This window comes from Pteropus medius, unplaced genomic scaffold, assembly GCF_902729225.1.
Source record: "Pteropus medius unplaced genomic scaffold, Ma_sr-lr_union100, whole genome shotgun sequence".
Taxonomy (NCBI): domain Eukaryota; kingdom Metazoa; phylum Chordata; class Mammalia; order Chiroptera; family Pteropodidae; genus Pteropus; species Pteropus medius.
Genome location: NW_024351730.1, coordinates 24507231 through 24529819, shown reverse-complemented (window position 1 = coordinate 24529819; position 22589 = coordinate 24507231). Strand labels below are relative to the sequence as shown.

The 22589-nt window shown below is 41.7% G+C and overlaps 2 protein-coding genes across 3 annotated transcripts in view; both read right to left on the bottom strand.

Annotated features, from left to right (window-relative positions):
* Positions 1-1802: 1802 nt before the first annotated feature.
* On the bottom strand, positions 1803-5759 carry STBD1 (starch binding domain 1). Its single transcript, XM_039845505.1, has 2 exons — positions 5429-5759; positions 1803-3659 (listed from the first exon to the last, which is right to left on the bottom strand). Exons 1-2 carry the CDS (start codon positions 5634-5636, stop codon positions 2806-2808), a joined length of 1062 nt encoding a protein of 353 aa, XP_039701439.1. The 5' UTR covers positions 5637-5759; the 3' UTR covers positions 1803-2805.
* A 6477-nt stretch (positions 5760-12236) lies between these two features.
* Positions 12237-22589, bottom strand: part of FAM47E (family with sequence similarity 47 member E) — a 40885-nt gene continuing 30532 nt past the window's right edge. Inside the window, exons 8-9 of one of the 2 annotated variants that reach the window (XM_039845492.1) lie at positions 19399-19435; positions 12237-18154 (exon numbers count right to left, since the gene is read on the bottom strand). In XM_039845492.1, coding sequence (XP_039701426.1) covers positions 18087-18154; positions 19399-19435 — 105 coding nt within the window. In that variant the 3' untranslated portion in view covers positions 12237-18086. Of the gene's footprint in view, positions 18155-18603; positions 19436-21503; positions 21582-22589 lie in introns of those variants that run through there. The other variant, XM_039845493.1, reaches the window with a different exon arrangement.

Below are 22589 nucleotides of genomic sequence, written 5' to 3'. Positions count from 1 at the left end.
CTCTAAAATAACAAAAGTATAGTATAGCAAATACATAAACCAGTAACAGTTTATTATTATCAACTATTATGCACTGTGCATTATTGTAGGTGCTATACTTTTATATGACTGGTAGCACAGTAAGTTTATTCATACCAGCTTCATCACAAACACGTGACTAATATGTTGTGCTGCGATGTTGAGATGCTACCACATCACTAGGTGATGGGACTTTTCAACTCTATTATAACCTTATGCAGTTCTTGTTCTATCATTGACCAAATCATCATTCTTGGGCACATGACTGTATTTAAGAGTTTTTTTAGGGCTTAATCCTGTCCCCTTTCTTTCCCAGAGACTGGTGGATGGAGTTGAAAGTTCCAGTCCTCTAATCACTTGGTCTTTCTGGTGACCAGCTTTTTTGGGGCTATCCAGGGGCCCCACCCTAAATCACCTCATTCGCATAAACTCAGGTGTGATCTGAAGGGCCTCATTATGTATAACAAAAGACACTCCTATCTCAAGAAATTCCAAGGGTTTGAGGAGCTCTGTCAGAAACCTGGGACAAAGACCAAATATACCATAATATAGTATGTGAACCAAATAAGACAATAAGAACGTATACAAAAATGTTTCAGTTGTGCCAAAGGCAATAGAGACAATGTGGCAGAAGGCTAGCTGTCCAAAAGAGCCTACAGTTCCATTCCATAGCACAGATGTCACTAAGAAACAGCTGCTCAGCTGGAGGCTCTCCCAGCCCCACCTCCCCTCCATCTAGGTGTGGCCGCCTGACCAGTTCTCATTAATGGCATGTGGACAGAGCAATATATGGCACTTTCTGGCCAAGTTTTAGTAAACAGTTGTGATTTTCCCTCACTTTACTCTTCTTCCATGGGCTGGTTACAGAAGACAGTGAGTCACAGGACAGAAGGAGCCTAGATGACAATCTCTGCAAGGGGAAGAGCTGCCCTTCTACCAGGGGTCTCCATGGCTGACTGTTTAGTAAGAAACAACTGTTGTTGCAGCCTTCTTAATATGTGTGGAGTCTGTGACAGGAGTTAAAGTTAGCCCTTACCAGTACCGATAATAAACTAGGGCATACAGACTCCCACAGTAAAATCCTTTTTTCTCTTCTCTATGACAGTATTAGCACTCTATGCACATCCAATTTTAAATAACAATTTTAAATGTATAAAGTTTAATATATACATATATATATAATCAATTAGCTTTATTGATTTTTATCTGTTAATGATAAAATGGCTAGTGATAGAACTCTAAAAAGATTTTTATTGCAAATTGTTTTACCTTTAAAATTTTATCTAATAGAAATGCTTGGGCATTCTGGGCTGTAATACTAAATGCCTTATGAAGACCCCACTGGTAGAATATTAAATTCATTATGAAGTATATAAGAGGTATGCATGAATTTAACATAATAATGCTGAGCTAAAAAGTATCAAATAGTTTTTTAAAGCACTTTCTAACTGTCTTCAGTTGGCTTTAAGCTTTTTTTTTCAGCAAAGACCATCTGTAATCAAAATTAAACAATGTTTTACCAAAAAATGCTACACTTATTAAAAGTTGTTTTAACATATAAGAATTCATTTTCAAGTGTAGGCATGCATAATACCCTCCACAGGTACAGTTTTAAAAGAAAGATTCTAAAACTTTGTCTCCAAAGGGAGAAGAAAAACAGACTTCTCTGCCTCTTGATGTTTGCTTTCTTCTGTATCTTATTAATGGAAGAAAATATTAGTATTTTATTTATATCTAAGCTATTGTTACTAGGATTTAGACAAAAAAAAAATCCAGACATTTAATAAAGATATTAAAACCCAGGCTTTATTTTTTTAGTTATAATAGCAAAGTTCAAGTGTTTCTTTTCAGAGCAAAGATTCACTTCTCTATCACTGTCCTGTTATAATTTGGTTACCCAAGATAGCTACTGCTATGAAAGGAGAGAAAAGAGGGTGAAACAGTTGCTATGGGACAGCTCATCTGTCGGGGTCCGTGTGGTGGGCAGAGATGGTCCTACAAAGGCCCCAGGAATAAATGATGTGTTGCTCCCTGCAGTCAGGTGTATGTACCTGTACCTCTCAGCTCCCTAGAGCTTTCATTCAGGCCTCCTGGCTAAGCCCCATTCCTGTTCCCTTTCCTCGTAGGCTGCTCCCAGTGGTGGACTCTGCTGAGGCCTCTTGTTTCTATACCAGCCTTTGATCACAAGACAAAGACATACTTGCTACCTTCAAACCATACCAGGCAGGTAAAATCAAGCCAAAAATATTGGGAAGTCTTAATGAATTACCTCATATCCTCGCTAATCACATCTAGTGACCAGATATCACAATTCATATGGTGTTATCTGTTTTTAAACGTAAAGTGTCCATGTAGTAAAGAGCGTTTCTCCAGCTGTACCAATAGGAAAACAGCTTTTTGAATGTAGCTTGTCTTACTTCCTTGATTTAAGATCACCCAAAGGCTCAAACTTGAACCCTGTGTAGCTAGTTATTTTTTATGCTCCCTGACCAGGCCACACCTGAAGCTTAACCAAGTCACTCCCCAAGAGGACTAAGCCCTAAAATAATGATGGATCAGCCTAAATCCATCCATCAGTGCCACAGGAAAAACAGCCCATGCTCACTGGAAGCAGTATCTATGTATATATATTTCTGCGCATTAGACACAAGCCACTAGCAAATTTGAAAAAACTCTGACGGCTAAATTTGGAGTTATACATGCTTTATTTTAAATTATTCACTGTGCTCCATTACCTTAGCCTCTTCCGCATTCTGCAATGGCCTCTTCAATACTTTGCAAACTGAATCAGTGAATCCCCCAGGACTTGTGAACCACTTTATCCTCATAGCCGGTCTCTAATAACCTATTGCTGCATTCTTCCCAGCGAGTAACTTTCCCATTCTCTACCACCACAAATTTCCATTCCACCATTGTATCTGCTGGCAGGTACACAGAACGAGACCAGAACCCATCCTTGCTATACTGAAGGGGGATGTAACTCTTCCATCTCCCAAGCCTCTCATGGTCTCCAGTTACTGCAATGAATTGCACACCAGTGCTTGTGATATAATGGACCTGGAACCTGACACTAACTTGCTGAGACTCTGAAGACATAGCTACTACCCTTTTTGTTTTAACATCCACTTCCTGACTTCTTGCTTCCACAAGAGTGCTTCTGCCATAGTCCAGTCCCTGGTTTGGGCTTAATGTTGGAGACTCAGGACTGCCACTCAAACCAATATCTCCCCAAGATGAGTGCCTGGACACCATTTCCCAGTCCTCCTGGTCAGCCATGTCCTGACTGTCCAACTGTGCACGGCTCACTTCTTCTTTAACTCTGTCTATGAGCAGGTTGCTAGAAGGCAACTTCCCTACAAAATATGGAGCTGCTTTAGCAGGTGTGTCTTGTCTTTTATGGAATCTTATATGAGATTCACAGCTTTCATTTCTTGAAACTTCAGAGTAACTCTTAGAGTTTCCAGTTGCAGATGTAGCTAGAGATTCTTTGTCTGGAAACCACCCAGAAGGAACATGCTCTCTTGAACTGCCACAGTCACCACCTTCTCCAGAAGGACTCTGTAGTCTCCATGCTGCTTCATGCGCATTACCAGGACCGCTGGGCTCTGAAACCAAACATCCATTGCTTTCTTGAAGATACTCTAAAAAAAAAAAAAAAAATGTAATAGGCAGTTCTCATGAGGAAAAAGGCTGAGAAAATAAGTTTAGTCATTGAGGGCTTTACCACTAATCTATCTGCAGTTCACAAAATCTATCCCTACTAAAAGCAAGTACTTAATTACCTAGTTCAGACACTAACTGAACCAATACCGTGCTCTAAGAATATACATGTATATCCAACAATAAAAGGCACATCCAGGAGTGTCAATGACATGGCAAGTTGTAGAGGCAGATGTCATAGTCCTCAATCCCTGAAGTCCAAGCAATACTTGGCATGCAACCAAGTCAAGTTGTTTGGCTTCTGTTATTAAAAAAATGTTACATAGCCTGCGGTGCGAAGGGCTGCACAGCTACCCTAGGAAGCAGCAAACTACACACAGATGCCGGCAGACCAGCAGTACTGTCACTGTGGGAGAACAGGAAGTCCTGCAGTGCATCACTGGGCAAGAATTGAGGGGAGGGCTGGTTTCCCCCTGCCAGTCCCATATGCATCAGGAAGCTCTTCAACAAACTATAGACTTCTTACATCCCCGCCCACTGTACACTTTAAAAAAAAATTCTTAAAAGTGCATAATCCAGTTCTCCAAAGACTCACTTTCCTTCTTGACCACTTCAATAAGTGTAAATTGCTCCCTATAAGATCAAAATCTCCCATATCATACAATGAGCACAGACGGGGTTTTTTTTTGTATGTGTGTGGGGGGTGGCGGTGGGTGGGAGAGAGAAGTCGGTCTTTAATTTTTTCTCTTTAATGGTGGTGTCAGAATTGAGACGTAAATATTACTCAGAATTCCCAATCTTTCAACCTAAAACATGAGGCTGGCTTTCAGATAGAGATAAATGAGCTCTCTGGTCATCCCAAACCAAACCAGGAAAGGCACAGGGGCAGATTTTCAAGTGGCTACAGATGAACACCACTAAAAATAAAGTTTACAGATGTCATTTTCACCAGGAGATTGGATCCAAGCATGGGCAGTTTGCCAAGAAAGGGCACTGGAAAGTAAGGATTTCTGCCAGTGCTCCTACTTTGCCTAGCATACCGTCTCTAAAATATAGAGACTTAAATATAGGTGTTTATACATCTGAGTTAGACAACCCTGCGCGTAGTTCGGGTGAGACTCGGGGAGGGCCGATAGTTCTGAAACGAGCGGCCAGCATACAGCTCCCGGGCTTCAGTCAAGGCCTTCACGGCCAGAGTCCACCATGAACTTTGCCTTCCTGGCAGAGGCGCTCACTGCTTGGGTGTTCCCAAACCCAGGTCTTCCATGGGGGTGAGGGATGGAAGGACATGAGGCTATGGGATAGGGACTGAGAAAGACTCCCTGCTGAGACCGAAGAGGGTCGTAGGATCCCAGTAAACCTCAGCACCCCTTTCCGAAGCCCCGCAGGGGCTCCGCCGCTGCAGCTGCCCGCACTGCACCACGCACCGCCAAGCCGAGGAGACTATCCCGCCGGAGGGGCAGCGGCAGGTCCTTAGGGGCGGGAGCTGAAGGCAGAGACTTAGCGGGGCGCGGTCCTCATGATCTGCCAGGGCATCTCCAGGGCCTCAGTGGGGATCAAGGAACCTGCCCGGCGCGTGCGCACTAGTCGGGCAAAAATGAGAGGTGTGGGGAAGAGTCCTGCCCCGCGTAGGAGAAGCTCGTCGACGGGAAAAAGCCGTTAGGAAGGCTCCGGATGGGTTTGTTTCCTCCCTGGGTGAACTTGAAAGCCCCTGGCAGAACAGCCCTCGAGACGCGAGGAGGAAGAATACCTGGTTTGGTGACCAGCTCCTGCGTGGAAGGTCCAGGGCTCAGTCCCCCGCGGGCACCTTCATCGCCTCCCGCAGCCGCAGCTTCCCCAGGAGAGACATCCTTCTCCTTCTCCGCGTCCCCCTCCTTTCCCGTGTTCCGCAGCAGCCAGACGAAAAGCGCTCCGGCCAGACCCCCACCAACCAGCAGGGCGGACCAGACGGCACCCATGGCTGAGAGGCCGCAGCTGCGGGAGACGACGGCGACCGGGACAGGGGCTCAGGTCACGCAGGCAGAGCCACACCTACCCCGTCCGCTCCAGCCTTTTAAGGTCCCAGTTGGCTGGCGCATCTCTGCCGAGCCCAGCCCTCCGCGGCTAACACTCAACTTTGCCGGCCCCGCCCCGCGCCGCTCCCTGCGGCCGCAGCCCCAGGCTCCGGCCCCGCCGGACTGGAGCGCTCTCCTTTACCAACATTTTCCGCTGCCAACCCCGCCGGTCGCTGGTGGCCGAGGGCACTGGGTGCCAGGTTCCACGTGTGTCCCGCACGCGTGAAGAGCCCAAGAGCGCGCAGCCACTACGCGCAGAACCGGCCCAGCTCCGCCGCCTTTGCTTCTCACGCTACTACTGCACGCAAGGCCCAGCCCGCCCCGGCGCCTCCTCCCCGTAGACGCTCCGCAGCCGCGCCGCCGGCTAGAGGCAGAAGCTTCCCGGAACGAAGACGCGGGCGAGACGGGCGCGCGTCCCGGCCGCGCGAGGCTGGCGCTCGGGCTGGAGCGGCAGCTCGGCCGGGTGGGCGCGGTAGGCAGCGAGCACCGCGGGCGCGCTGCGGGGAAGCCGGGAGGCCTAGTGGAAGCTCCATTCCGCTGCCAGTTAGGGATGCTTAGCCTCCCCAAGCCTCCGCCGCCGGCCTATAAAATGAAAGGACTGGACTGAGAGACGTCCATCTATAAATGCCAATCGTCTCAACCATCTCCAGTCGTTGTTTCTTCCTCGACTCTTCTTGGGATGTGTGCTTGTTGCCCAATGCGTGCTCTCTGGTCTGGGCTGGAAGTTGCCCAGGGACGAGCTCCTACAGATGGGTTTATTAATAAAAATAGAAACCCTCTTTGTTAAGCTTTGTGTGCCAAGTGTATAATGTATGCATTTAATTCGATCCTCACAAAACAACCACCACCCTGTGAGGTAAGAATTATACACATTTCTTTTGTTGAAAGGTCAAAATTCAACGAGTAAATTTGAAGATCGAATTGGTTTTATTATTCATTCATGTATGGGGCAGCATCCCATCTAGCAACTAAAAGGGCGCTCTGAGGTGTACAAATGAAAAATGTAAAGGAAAGGATTTTATAGGATGAGGAGTGGAGCAAGGGATCTATTAGTCAAATATATATGTAATTTTGAGGCTTGGACATCTGTGGGGGAAAAGAAAGGAAAGGGTTTTTATTATGTAGACTGCCTCTTTCTTTCCTTGGGGAATGGAGAGGGCCTATGTGACAGATTACTCTACTGGTGGTTGACCAGAAAATTTCATACCGATTGATTATGTTTCTAGGAGAGTTCGATATGGCAGTTAGATCAGGTATTAAATCTAGGTTTGATATCATGAACTTCTTGCAAGAATGTCTTCATTTTGGGCTTTTTTTTTTTAACACTTTCTAAATTCACTCCTCTGCTGAGCTCATGACTTTACACACCAATCTCTAGCTAATGAGTCCCACATCAGTATCTGCAGGGTAAGACTTTCTTTTGAACTACACACCCCTATATCCAACTGCTAAGGCCACAGCTGGCAAATATCTGCCTTTAAATAACTACTAAAATAGCTCCCTCTGGTAAAACAAGTTGTTCAATGCACACTCCTGCTCTAGGGCCCTCATCCACAGACCTGACTGATCAGTGGCCTGTTAGGAACCTGGCCACAGGGCACGAGGTGAGCTGCGAGCAAGGGAGCGGAGCTTTGTCTGTATTTGAGGCTGATTGCCTCAGCTCCACCTCAGATCATAGTGCATTAGATTCTCATAGGAGCACCAGTCCCTGGTGCCTGATGCCTGGTGCCAAAAAGGTTGAGACCACTGATGTAGGGGACAGCAGCCCCTGATGGTGTGCAAGGATCAGCCAGTGGAGTTACTGGAGGGCTGGCATGTCCCTACAATAACAAGGGAGGGAGTAGAGGAAGTGTGGGAGAGGAGACCACCAACTGGGCATCTCATTTTGGATGCTACTAGACATCTCAAATCCAACTCACTCAAATCTGACCTCCTGATCTTCCTGCCCCAACCTGCGACTTGCCCTGTCTTCTTCAGAAGTGCAACCACATCCTTTCCCATTGCTGAAAAAACAACTTAAGAGTCATCCTGCATGGAGACTTTTTTCACCCTCAGTAGGCAGTAGAAAATTCTGCCACTCTTTCTTCAAAATGCATTTAGAATTCTACTTTTTTCCAAGGAAGTTACTTACATACACCCTGGTCTGCCACCTTCATCTGTCACCTGGATTACTGCAGTCACCTCTCACTGCTCTCTTCCTGCTTCTACCCTTGAGCTCCCTACAGGCTACCTTTAAAGCTAGCATCAGGCTACTGTCAGAAGGCTACTGTTAAAACACTCCTTCATCTGCTTCTCTGCCTCATCCTCCAATTGCGCTATATCTTATGGCACAGACTTTTAAGACCCTACGGGATCTGTCCCCTGTGACCTCTCTGAGCTCATCTCCATCTCTTCCTCCTCCAGCTACACTGGCTTCCCGGCCTAGACTCACTCTTCCTGCAGACAGCCATCCAGATATCTATTCTCTTCCCCTCGGCCTCTTCAGGGCTTTGCACAAGTGTCATCTGCCCTGTGAGCCTTTCCCTAGTAATCCAATTTTAACTAAAACCCCCTACTCCCTATACCTTTTCCTTATTTATTTTTCTACTTAGCATTTAGGGCGTCACTTTGAATATACTCAATAATCCATAGATTTGTTCTGTTTAAAGTCTCTCCTTTCTTTAGAATGTAAACTACTGAGTGAACGGATTAAAAGCTCCACATCTGGAGCATTATTGTCATTTTCTTTATATAGATTCTATATACATTTTTAACACAATGTAGATGCTACTTTTGTCATGCAGTTTTCATGTCAAACTAATTAAAGACTTGATGGTAGACTTTTTAAAGACTTCTAAAGTTTAAAACCACTGAAAACCACCCATCTGTCTCAATTCAGGCGGCCTTAAGATGACAAAACCAATGTTGAGATGCATATGAAAACAATAAAAAGCGGTAGCAAAGCTATATTTTTAAGTAAGTGACTATCCCTATATAAAATAGCCTTCTCTTAAGGACTCTGTCTTTTATGTACTCTATCTTACTATCTTACTCTGTCTTTTACGGACTCTATTACAGACTCTGTCTTACTAAATGGTTCTTAAAGACTATTGTAGATCTAATTTTTAAGTCAGAATTTTGTAGAAAAAAATTAGAATTATTCTCCTTTTGCCAAAGTAAAAGTTGATGTTATAGGATGTCCTTGAATTTTACAAACTCTAAAACTCATAAAGTACGTTTATTAAACTTACGAAAATCTAACATTTTCTTTCTATTTCCTGACTGATAACTTCAGTTGCTGCTTCATTGATCAGTTTATGATTATTATTTTATATCAATGTGCTAATGAATGAAATCCCAGAGGATCTGTAAAATCCTAGAATGCAATCTCCGCTGTTTCTGATATCTAGAAGGCTCTTAATAAAAGTTTATTGTTGTCATCAATTGCTATTTCATTTATTAATGAAAATGACACAATTCTTAATGAAAATGACACAATTCTTCCTAAGCCATAGAATTCTTTTCATATTGTATCAAATTTATTATGCAACATTTTTAAAGATCATGATTTATTTGGCTTTTCTGAACTGAAATGTTGACTCATTAATTACTGTGTTGCTGCTCTTTAAAAAAATTCTCCACTCACTACCATATTTATTGAAAGTCTGCAGTCGGCGTATTCTAAAAACACTCTTATAGCACTAACAACACTGTGTCTATCACTATACAATTGCAAAGTAATGTTCTTTGCCTCTACGTAGAAGACCTTTGAGCCTAGGAAGACAGGAGCAAAAAAGGAAAGCAGAGCAGGAAGACGATGAGTTCCATGGGATGGGTTAAATTTGAGGTGCTAGCAGGAAGTTGGAACTGGGGGTGTGTGATTTAAACAGAGATATTGGAATTTTCTCACAGAGAGATGGCAATTAAATTCATGGTAGAGGTTAATGTTCTGAAGAGAAATCAAGAATGAGCCAGCTCTTGGCATAATTTCAAGAAGAAACATTGGAAGGCTGACTTCATGTTGCAAGCTAGGTTACAATTAGGTCTTGATGTTATATTTCAGAGGGCATTTTCTAAGTGATTATTATTCTATCAAATAAATAGATACAGATATTGATGGACATTTAAAAATTATATATATTTATATATTATATATACTTAAGTATATATATTTATATATTTCTTCTTCTTTAACCTCATGCAAGAAAAGATTGCTCATTCCTGGTGTAGAGAGATGAGGACAAAACAATGAAAAGCAGCTCTGTTAACAGGGCCGTGGACTTAGAGAGGGTGGGAAGGAAGAGCAAGGAAAGAGAGAAGACTGGGACACTTATTTCCAAAGTCAGGTATGAAAAGTGGTGGGAGGAGGCAATGGAGGTGTGACCCAATAGAGTTTAAGTGGATAGAGGACTGAGAAAAAATGGTTGGATTCGACATACACTAGGTCATCAGTGACTCTGCAGTGTTTGTGAATGTGAGCGTTCGATTTTGGAAGGCTGGGGTGTAAATATGATGAAAGGTTGTGAAGTCCGACATTGAATTAGTCATCTCTTGAGAAATTTGGAGGCAAAGGGTAAGAGAGAAATTAAAATGTCATCTAGGAGTAGAGCAAGGCCCAAGGGAAGTTCTTTCAGACAAACCTGGGCATGTTTGTAAGCAGGGCAGAGCCAGTAGAGATGTAGCCTGAAGATGTGAGAAGAGAGGAAATAACCCCTGGGAATTCCATAGGTAGAGGAAGCGATGGGTCAAGAACAGTGGAAGGGTTGGCCTTGGATGAAAGGAGAAGAGACGGGCATGAAAAAAGAAAAGAATGAATAGAAACATTTTGAGGTACAGAGGAGGTGAAAGTGAGGTTATCAGCTGAGAGAGGAAGGAAATCCAGCTGAGGCGTTAAGGCAAGCAGCGAGGTAGGAACGGCCGCTGGGAGAAGAGGTCCCCCATTGGGAGACCTTTACCTCATCGAGTCCTGCTGATTCTTTAGTCACAGGCCTCTTACATTGCTCCCCTCTCTGTCATTCCCAGTGCCCTTGCCCCCATTAAGGTCCCACTAACTCTGTACAACCAAAGCAATCGCTTCCTGATTCATCTCTGTACCTGCCTCCTGCCGGCTGGGACCCACCCTGCAACCACTCTTGATTTAACCCTCCTAAACCGCCGCTGCGAGCAGGGCCTCTCCTCTGTCTACCAGGTTAAAGTCAACCCCATATTTGCCTCCGAAGTCTCTATGACACAGCCCCAACAACCTCTCCAGACTTTCCTTTTACCATTTATCTGCACTCCAGCTGACCTGGGACTCTCCTGCTGGAACCTTCACTCATTGGTCTGGATGTTTCCGAAAGCCACTTCCTTCCGTGAAAGTTTTCCCCAGTCCCCAGCGCTGCCCCATAGACCCCCACCCTCAAATTGATATGTTATTATTTTCCTTGAACTCTGACTATGTATTGTCACTCTCTTAGAGCAAAATATGAGGTTTTCTCTTATGGTATAATTATTTTTGTAGTTTATCCCCATATTAGATTATAAATTTCTTGCAAACCGAAGTGTGTTTATCCTTTGTATTCCCTGAAGTACAAAGTCTATTATCTAATAGGCCTTTTTTATTATCTGTGTTCATGGAATACTGGCGCTAGGCTAAGTGCTTTATAAGAATTATCTCATGTAATGCCCTGGAGAGAGTAATCTGCCCAAGGTCACACAGTTGATGAATGACCAACCTAGGATTTGAACCCAAAATTCTGACCTCCCAGGGCCCATGCTTGAAACTCTAGTTACACTGACTGGCTATTAAGCCATGTCCAAATTTCAAAGCATAAATTTTAAAAGTGAGTGTACAAATTTGGATGTGTGACACCAGAGAAACCTTTAGGTAGTATTCCAACATTTATGGAATTTCAGCCTTGCTCCTGATTTGTAACTCCTCTGTCCACAAGTCCTGGCCTTGTTGGGGAAATGTACTCAGCACCACCAGCAGCTGTCCATTGCTGTCAAGCCTCTGGCTCCTGTTACTTCACATAACATTAACCACAAGTCAAATCTTTCTGCAAAGCAGTCACATGGAACTGTCTCGCTTCAGGTTTCACAGAGATGTTTTCTCACTGCAACTGTTTGCAAACCTCTGACTCATCTTAATTCTAGAATAAACTAAAAGCTGAGGTCACTTATGCTAAATGATGAAACCTGTAGCAAAACCCTAAATCTCTGTTGGAGGAACACGCTCATTTTATAGAGAAAAATAAGGTTAGATTACTACTTTATGCCACCGAGAATGGTAGACTCCAGATGGAATAAGTCCTGAATGTAAATGTCAAACTCCAAAGCTAATAGAACAAATTCCAGGAGGCTATCACTGTGGTATTATATGACATAGGAGGCAAAAAAAAAATGTCTTGACTTCATTAGAAAGAGGCTATCTGGCTAATGAAGGATGCCATAGAAAAAGTTAGCAGGTAGATCCACACAAGAAGAAGATTTTAATGTTATTAAAACTGACAAAGATGAACTATTATAAACTAACCCCCCAAAAGACATGAGATCCAATACAAAATAGACAGGGGACACTTCTCCCTCATGCCTAGAATGGTGCCTGGAACATAATAGACATGGTAATTTTTGGTTGAATAAATGAATGGCTAGCAAAAAGATGCAAAAATGCCCAAATTCACTGGTAATCAGATAAATGCAAATTAAAATAGTGATATCACACCATTTTACACCCATCAGAAAGGCAAATATTAGAAAGATGTGATGCTGCTGGTGAGAGAGTAAACAGCTACAAACAATCTAGAGAACAATTGGAAAGAATTTTCTGAAATTAGGTATGCATAGACTCCATGACCCACCAATCCCACTCCCGAACATTTTGCACAAGACTCTAAGGGGAAACATGGTGTTATCTGGAGCAACCATAAGTTCAAAGCCACCCAGTTGCCCATCAGGGGGAATAGCTACGTAAAACATGATGGGTGCCTATGAATGGATATCAGGAATGGTGAAGCCCTAGACTAGAATATATTACCAAAATATAGAAGGTAAATTTCTAGAAAAAAATTTTTTTAAAGAATTGACAGTTATCTTCTTGGGAGAGAATGAGGTAGATTAGAAAAGGAAAGACCTAAGCAAAACCATGATGAGAGCAAAGTTTGGGATGCCCATTATCCCCCGTTTCTAGTCTTCTTCCTTTCAATATAATTCTTTAACTGCTTCTTGATCTGTCCCAGCCTATCCAACAAAGGCTCTGTGAGTCATGTTGTCTGTTAACATGTGTCAGAAAGAAAGTTAATGTGTCACCAAAATCTAGGAGGGAATTTGCCTGATATTTTTAAGTAAATGTAAACGGAGAACAAACTAAAAAGATGAATTTCTAATGGAAGAATTACATACACTGGGCACCTGCCTGGAAGGGGCACTGAGGAAGACAAGGCTTCTCCAGCTCCACCAGAACGTGCAGTACTGCCTATTCTGCTCATGGAGAAAGTAGGTCCTGTGAGTGCACCACTGCTCGTGCCCAGGAGAAAAATGGGCAAAGTTACAAAGAAATATAACAGACCGAAACCATTTCTTAAATAGTCAAGTTCATCAACAATAAAAAGAAATACAATTAAAACAAGATACCAATCTTTGTCTATCAAATTGGCATAGATGTATTTTTTAAGACAAAACTCAATGCTGGCAAAGATGCTAAGAAAAAGGCACTCATATTTAACTTGGGAAAGTGGGAAAAGAGACACTTTTTAGAGGGCAATTTGGCGCTATATATCAAAAGCCTTAAAAAACACAAAACATAGTAAGCAATTCTCTGTGTGTGTGTGTGTGTGTCTCTGTGTGTGTGTATACATATGTATATACCCTTTGACATAGCAATTCAATTTCTGGGAATTCTGAGTGGAATTCTGCTAGTCCATCAACCCCTATAATCCATATGACATCCTACAATCCATATGATAGCCCCTCACAACAAAGAATAAATAACAATAGTGCCGAGGTTGAGAAACTCTGCCCTAGAGCATGTGATCTAAGAGAAAGTGAGGAAGAAGCACAATTCCTTTTAAGACCTAGTTCTGGAAACCACACATCACCACTTCAGCCACATTCCATTCATTAGAAGTAAGCAGCTCTGTCAGCCACCCTCAGCAAGAGGGGAAATTAACGTCACATTCTGAAGCAAGGAGTATCAAAGAATTTGTAGACATATTTTAAGACCAGCAGAGTTTGTCTTCCAGCCACAAATTATTTACATTCCTCTTGTATGCAAAGTATACTTGTCCCCTTACAAGACCCTTCCTTTCAGTCAAGCTGGTATTGTTTATGCCAATAGAATTCTTAAAAAAAAACAAAACTTGCAGGTCTCCTTGAATCTTTCTGGGTCCATACCATTATTCAAAAGCCAAACTCACTAATCTCTTCAAGATAAGCCCTTCTCTACCTTGAGATTCTGCTGAAGAACAATATCCTCCAGTTTCCTAGGAGATCTCTTGTTTAATTAAGAGAATTTGTGAGGCACACTTTAAAAATTTTAGTAGGACATTTGTCTGACTGAATGCTTTCTGAGGCATTACCTTTGATCTTTCTGAGGCCTTAATAAAAAATTAAATGATCATATCCTTGGATTCATCTTTAGACCAGGTTTTCCTGGAAGTGTCCTTTTATGTGTCCTTTTGGATTCGATCTTGGCTCCAAATCATTTCTTAATTTAAACATTGTTTGTCATCTGAGGAGCCAAGAATTTTCCAAAACATCAAGTCCTGGTTCTTTTTTGTTAATCTGTCCTTTTAAAAACTTATCTATCTCCTCTTGCATTTCACTATAAGAAGCAAGAAGAAACCAGACCATATCTTTGGCACTCTGTATGATAATCTCCTTAGTTACATCACGCAGTTCAATAGGTACATTTTCTACTTTCTGTGGTACTTCAGGTGACAGTGTGGCTAAACTTATTGTTATTACATGACAAGGAGACCGTTTCTCCCAATTTCCAATAGCTTTTACCTCATTTTCCCACAAGCCTTCACTCATTGCCTCCTCAAAGTCTACGAGGCTTCTGCTAACATTGTCTTCAAAACTCATCAAGCTTTTACTAACACTCTCTTCAAAGTTCTTCCAGCTCCAGCCCACTACCCAGTTCTCCTGCTCCCTTACTCATTTTAGGTTCTTGTTGTAGAAGCATTCCATTTGCAAGCAGCCAAATCTATATAGCTATCTACTGTAACCTCTAAACTAACTTATGGTTTAAAACAACAAACATTAGAGTAGTTTTTGTGGGTCAGGAATTCAGAAGCAACTTAGCTGGGTGGTTCTGGCTCAGGATGTCTCATACAGTTGCAGTCGGATGTCAGCAGAGGTCGCAGTCTCATCCGAAGGCTTAACAGGGACTAGAGAGTCCACTTCCAAGATGGCTTTCTTACAAGGCTGTTTGCAAAAGGCTACAGTTCTTCATCATCTGGGCTTCTCCACGGACAGCTGAGTGTCTTCACAACAGGGCAGCTGGTTTCTCTCAGAGCAAATAATTCAAGCGAAAACATGTGGGAAGCCACGATATCGTTTATGATATAGTCTTGGAAATCATACCTCATCACTTCTCCCACATTCTTTTTCCTTAAAATCAAATCTAGGTCCATCCCACATTCAAGGGGAGAGGAATTAGACACTACATATTTAAAACAGGAGTATCAAATAATTTGTGGTCATTTAAAAAAAATAAACAGACTCCCTCCTTTCCCAAATCAGAAATTCTTTAGGACTTTTAAAAGGAATCTCATGTCTTGCAGCTGTTGAACTGAGAGAGAAGGGGGAAAATTATCCTTTAATTTGCTGAGTTGAAATATCGTTTTAATTCACAGCTTTGCCAGATCTCTAATGTGAAGATAGAGTGCTGACTGGGAAAGAGTGAGACTCTGAATGCTGAAATAGTACATATGGGAAGATTTAGATGGTTTCAAGTTCCCTAAACTCTCAACTTTATGAAAATGTGCTATTCAGGTCTCCTGCTGCAGGGAGGATAATTGACTGGCGGATCCAGCTGCTGCCCGCCTGGATCGTCCACCCTCACACTGAGGCCATGCTCCCTTGGGCTACTCCCAGCCAGTGACTGAACATGCACAAGTACCAAGGCAATCCTATTCTGGCAAAGTCTTCTCTTGGCAACTTTGACTTAAGGACCTGCCATTGGTCTGGCCAAACCTTTATGTGAATTGTGCTGCAGTTCAAGGTTCTTCTAATCCTCCTTCCTTCCCTCTCTCCTTGCACAGGGATTCCACATGTACCATAACCTAAAGGCTCTTCCTATCTTCTTTTGCTCCTTCCCCCAGCAAATCTCTTGAACAATCACATTTTTTCTTTCTGCTTCTTGACAGATTCAGCCTAATGCAGCCTTCCTTGTTAGAGAAATTCTTCCTACTTCCCTGCATGATGAGGCTTTTCCCACCTTGCATGAAGACTCTACATAATGACCTTTGTGGAAACAATCTGGCAAGAGTTTGAGGAAGCCAATTCTCTCCATTCTTCACCCCTAATATGCCTCATTGCCTTGAATTCCATCAGTAAGATACTAGAGACAGTTTGTATCAGCCCACAAAAGCCAAATGTTAAATTTTCAGGAATTTAGTGAGTTGGTTGGTAAACACAGTCATTATTAAAACTTACATATACTTACAGTTAAGTAAATTATATTAGAACCTCAGGTAATAAGAACTTAAGAACTCACTACTTCCTACTTAACAACTTTTTATTATTGTCTATGCTCTTGAGATTATTTACATTTATTATACATGGGCATTAGAAATAATATATAATGGTGTGCCACTTGTACTTCTCTTTGGATTTTGGAGGCCAGATTTAGATGTGCTGTTTTAGCTCATTCCTTTAGTAATCTGAGAGGTTGCCAGCTTTAAGGGCAGCCTGAAGCAAGAGAAGGTTTTTAGTTGGTCCAGAAGGCTTTGCCCTCTGATCCAGTGAATCCAGTGGGCTTGAAGCACCTGTGGCACACAGGCTGCTTTGGCACGTCTGGAAAGGCGAATCAGAGCACAGGACCCTGGGGATTTGCAGCTGCGCCATGAACTCTGTGGCATAGAACTGTTCTCCTTCTGAGAAACAAATCTTGGTTTGTTGCCTAGCACTAGTAAATACAGCAGTCTGATCATGAGACACTAGGTAACCAAGCAACTGGTGCCCATCATAACCTGGGGGTCGCTTGAGCCACTAAGCCTTAAAGCCAGTAAAACATTTAGTGAGTGTGTACAATGCACCAGACTCTGTTGTTCTAAGCACTTTACTTGTAACCATTCTTTTAATCGTCCCCAATATTTTGGGAGATAGCATTGTTATTACTGCTATTATCTCCACTTTAGAAGAGAAAACTGAAGCAGAGAGAGGATAAGCAATTGACCTCGTAGTCATATAGTTCATAAGTAGCAGAGTTGGGTTTGAACCCAGGCTCTCGGGCTTCAGAAGTCCACATGTTTAGTTACAAAATTACATTGCTTTTCATGGTCAAGTCGAAGTTTCCTATATAGGACTGGGCTTGATCAGAAACTAAAGACAAAACAAATTGCACGGTGTGCTCGCTCCTACCATAATACCATTCTTCTTCAGCCTACACATCTGACCCAGGGATATTCTCAAAGTCCAGGTGACTGAACAGACAACCGGCACAATATGATGGTACCAGCCATAAGTGGCCTGACACAACACAGTAGCCCAATTCAAGGGTATCCCTGAAGAACAATTGAGAAGGAGAATTTTTCGGTAGACAAAATTGTAAGCATTTCTCCCTGTTGGCCACCTTGTCTAACAGGAGAAATGGCCTGAGGTACAGATATCACCAATTAATAGTCAGTAAGCTGATGGTTTAACACAGCAGCCAGAGTCTTAGAAGGATAAAGAATGCAGGGCTGGTGACAAACATGTTTGGGGAAGAGGAAAACAGGGGCTCTCTCAGAAAGGATCCAGAGTATAAGGATATTTGGTTCTTTGTGAATACTCACCTAAAGGCCTCCACTGTAGAGTAAGCACTCAAGAATCAGGTGAAAAGTTTGGCCTATTCTCTGCATGTCAGCCTGCTTCTTTCTCCAGGCACTCCAGTGTTGCCCAGTGATCTCGTGAACAAAGTGGGCATGCTGAATGTGGCTTCTGGCAACTTGGATTTCCCCTCACCACGGCTGATCTGGCTACTGTTTCTGTTGACTATTTAGTTGTCCAGCAATTAAAACCAAACTCATGTCCAAGATATGAATTAGGTCTGAATGTAACCAAGCCAGGAACAATGTAGCCGAGGAATGAAATGGATTCTCTCCAGACCACCAATGCCAGCAGCATCTTCTGTTCAGCACTTGAATGTCAGAATCCTGGGACTAAATGTCAAAATCCTGCTCCTCAGCTTGCCTAGTGCAACTGGATGCCTCCTCCTGTGAGCTTGTAGGAGCAGCAGCTCTCCCTGTGGCTCCTGTGGGCTACCAAATGTGGGTATGTATGATGAGTTAAAACATCAAGGGAATCTGGGTAAAGGGGCCTTACTAGAATAACAGCTTATTCTGGATTTAGGTTTGATTTTCTGCTGAGCAAACTTCTGTACACATCAATATTCATAGACTTCCTGAATGCTTATTCACCACCATAAGATTTCACCCAACATTTGCTCTCGCTAAGAAACTAATTTTACAGCAACGGGCTAACACTATGGGGTTCACTGACCTATCATGTACTCCATCACCCTAAAGCATGTGGCCTCATTGAGAGTATATAGTAAAGACTCATTTATAGCATCAATTGCAATGTAGTCAGTCCAATACACCGATTATTGAGATAGGATCATGACGGACCTAGAAGATGAAAGGTCATCACCCAGAGATTTTGTATTCGAAGACAGATGCAGTAACTGACACAACTTTGGGACCCAATACCCTTTTAATAAATTCATTTTTATTAAATTATACAGGTGGGTTTAATAGAAAAAGATCTAGAAGGATACATGCCAATGGGTGAAGAGTGCTTATTGTTGACTATATAGCAATTATTTCTATTTTCCACACTCTTTTCATTAGTCTATATTTTCTGATTTTCCTAACATGAAAATTAACATTTTTAATAAAAAATGAGAAATTAATTTAAAAACATATGTCAACTTGAGTTTTCATTAAACTTTATGAACTATGGACCTTATGTTCTAGGTACACGTTTATTATTAAGACTAAAATGTCTAAAAAGGGGAGGAAAAAAAGCTAAGTAAGCTTAATTCAAAATGAAAGAAAATTATATTCTAAAGAAAGAGTAACAACAGTATTCACTCAAAACCAGGAAAGATAATACCCTGGGAAAATGCTACCAAGTAATTTTGCTTTTATTTATAGTTTTATATATTTTTACAAATAATTACTTGACCTATGTAATATCGACAATATTGTAAAAAATATGAGAAGACTATATGTGAATATTAATCTCATAGTTGATAAAATATATAAAATATTGATTTACTGAAGCAGTAAGCCATTGTGAAATATTTGTAAGTATTAGGTATAAAATTTATGGGTGTTGCCATATCGAAGTTGTACATCCGTGGTGGTATACTCATCACAAATTTTGTTTAATGTTTAATGAGACAGAGAAATATCCAAGTACTATATAGTTAATGAAATCTGTCTAATCATCTCCCCAAACTGTTCTATGCCAAGTTATTTTATAGGAGTCTTACACTCACATTTACATTCCTTCCTGATGTACATCTTCTCAAGGAACTAGAGAGAGAGAGTGAGAGAGAGAGAGAGAGAAAGGGGGAGAGAGAGAGAGACACTTGCGTTAGATCGGCCGGGCTTAAAACACCTTTGGTCTGCCCCAACCTGAACTACCATGCCCAAATTCTGATCTCTGCACTCACAGTGAATTATCCTCACAGTGCTCAAAATCATGTATAATTCAGACCATGATAGATGTTTATACTTTGGAAGGTAGTTAACTTGGCATCAAGGGGAGACACTAGATCTCTCTTAGAATCTACTGTTTATTAAAGAATCAATAGCCCATCATGGCCTTGTATATAAATATCCCTCATTAAAGGCTGGCACTCATTTTGGCATACGTGCAATGGATTGGTGGCCATAGAGTGATAATCAACTTGAATTATCTGTATATAATAAATATGTCATATACAAATAAAATACTATATATAACATTTATGATGAATAACACGAACATTATTATGGAATAAAAAATAAATGTTTAAAGTTTCATTTTGCTACCTGAGTGAAATGTGTTTCATTGATAAATGTGATATTATATATTGTGGCCAATCTTATAGATTTACTGCTAAATTTGCTCTCCTTTTTAGTTTACAGAATCTGTTCATAAAACAGAGAATATGGGATATGTAAGAATACAAAAGGTTTTGAGTGACTGGAGTGTTCTCAGAGGGCATCATTTTGCTCTGATTAATACAGCTAAAATGTAAACCCCAGGCATGCTGCTTCCTTTGAGTGTGGAGTTAATTCTTCCTGAATAGGCCTTAAAAACCAGGAACAAATCAAATTTTTAAAACAGTGTTTTACCACTAAAATATTGTAAGATAGAACTCTGTCATTATAACATCAGAACAAAATGAAATATATATACACACACACACACACACACACACAACACTTATATAAGTAATATATATGCTCCCCTAGGTTATGTGTATATTTGTATCTATTAATATAAAATATCATATAACCTGATTATGTAATCTAATAAAATGGCGCTGTTCTGCCATTTAACCACAAACCTTATCGCTTACATAATCTTATATTTGGTAGTTATTATAAGTATATAAATATATATAAGTATATTAAATATATCTAGCAAGCTTATTATTGATATTCAAAGCTTGAGGGAAAATTTCATCCCAGTTATGTAATAAAGTCTTTTAGGCCCATCTCTACCTCATACTCCAGATTTCCCCTCACCTTGCCTACTTTAACTTTGAAACCAGTCTGGATCTGAGCATGGTTAATATATTTATTTGCCAATAAGTATAAGTTATTGTTAGTTCTTCTTTCTTGGGGTAAAAAAAATATCCAGTATCCCATTTCCAGGAACTTGGACCATCTTGGCTGCACAGCCTCCTAAAGACTCCAAGAATGTATGCACAGAGGATACTGGGCAACACATGACTTATTATTAGCTATGACTTTGGCTCCATGCCTAGCTGGCTTCCTGCTGTGGCGACAGGGATGGTTTGGGTGCAAAACTTCCTGCTAAATGGTCCCCTCTGCCAACCTTTCACCCCACCTTCGTTACACGTGGTCTTGAAGGGGGAGGCAGCTGGGGGGACCCTGGTGGCCCCCCCAGCAAGTGCTGTAGTCTGTTTCCACACAAGGCCTACCCCACAGTACAATGATGATATTTTGAATCTCAAATCCATTTTGTCCTGACCCAAGCCACAGCTCTTTGTCCTTAGATATGTAAGTAAAGGACTCTCAAACACTTCCTAGAGAATTCAGTGGTTTAGCAGCAGTCAGAGTTTCCAGGGCACATGCCATATACACAGATTCCTTTCACTTTGGTCCCGTTAAGGCCAAACCTAAGGCAGACAAATTATCAGCAGCACCTTTGACAGCACCTTTGACTCAGTAGACACTAAATGGGCAGAATAAAAAGAGGAAAATGCCAAATCCTATCTCTGAACCTCTGGGGAAAAACATGCCCTTTCTTCCAGGAACCTGAGTCCTGATATTTGCCAGTAAGAGAAGTGTTTTGATTTTGTCAGGGCCGATTTCCTACCAACTGTGAGACCCTCAGCAGGCCTTTTTGAAATGACCCTTTACTTACTCTCGGCACCCTGTAGCCCCTGCTTAGAATGAAATCCTTAAAGGCAACTGTTGCTTGAAGGTCTGCAAGTAACTCCTCCTAAAACAGAGTCCACATTAAAAAAAAAAAATGCAGTCAGGAGTTGATTTCATACTTGTCCTAATTAAAAGCATTTGGCTCTTTATAAAGTACCTCATTTTAAACCACTTCCTCATTTGGGAATATGCGTGTAGATAACGTTCACTAGTTGAATATATGACTTTCAGAAAATGTACAACTTTCTTTCCTTCCCTTCCCTTTTTTCTAATCCTTATAGTAAGGATAAGCCATATATTTTAGCAATTAGACAATTATTGACCTAGAATGATTGGAATCTAACCAATTTAAGATTAGCAATTGTGATACTATGATCTATAATACGAAATATATATTAGCTCTTCTTCCTCGTCCTGGCACTGCGCTCCTAAAATGCTTGGATTTCCTAAGCGATAAGAACTACAAAAGTAAAAAAAGAGTCTTGCTATTCTTAACAGACCCCTTTCAAGCACACAGGAATTTATGCCAATGAGATGATTTTTGGAAAACACCTTTATAGTCACATGATGAGAACTGGTTGCCAGAAGAACCAACCACATGATGAAAGGGTTGGCACTTTCAGCTCCACCCCCAAACCTCCAGGAAGGAGAGAGGATCTGGAGGTTGAATTCATTAACAACGGCCAACAATTTAATTAAGCATGCTTATGTATTGAAGACTCTATAAAACCCCAAAAGGATGAGGTTCAGAGAGCCTCTAGGTAAACTTGTGGAGGTTCTGGGAGTGTGGCACACCTAGAGGGTGCATAGAAGCTTCAGGCACGTGCTTTCCTACATACCTTGTCCTATGTATCTCTTCCATCTGGTTGCTCCTGAGTGTTCCCTTTGATAATAAAATGGTGATCTAGTAAGTAAACTGTTTTCCTGAGTTCTGTGAGCTGCTCTAGCAGATGACCAAACCCAAGAAGGGGGCTGTGGGAACCTGAGATGTATATAGTGTCGGTCAGAAGCACAGATGACAATCTAGACTTGAAATTGGCATCTGAAGTGGATCAGTCTCATGGACTGAGCC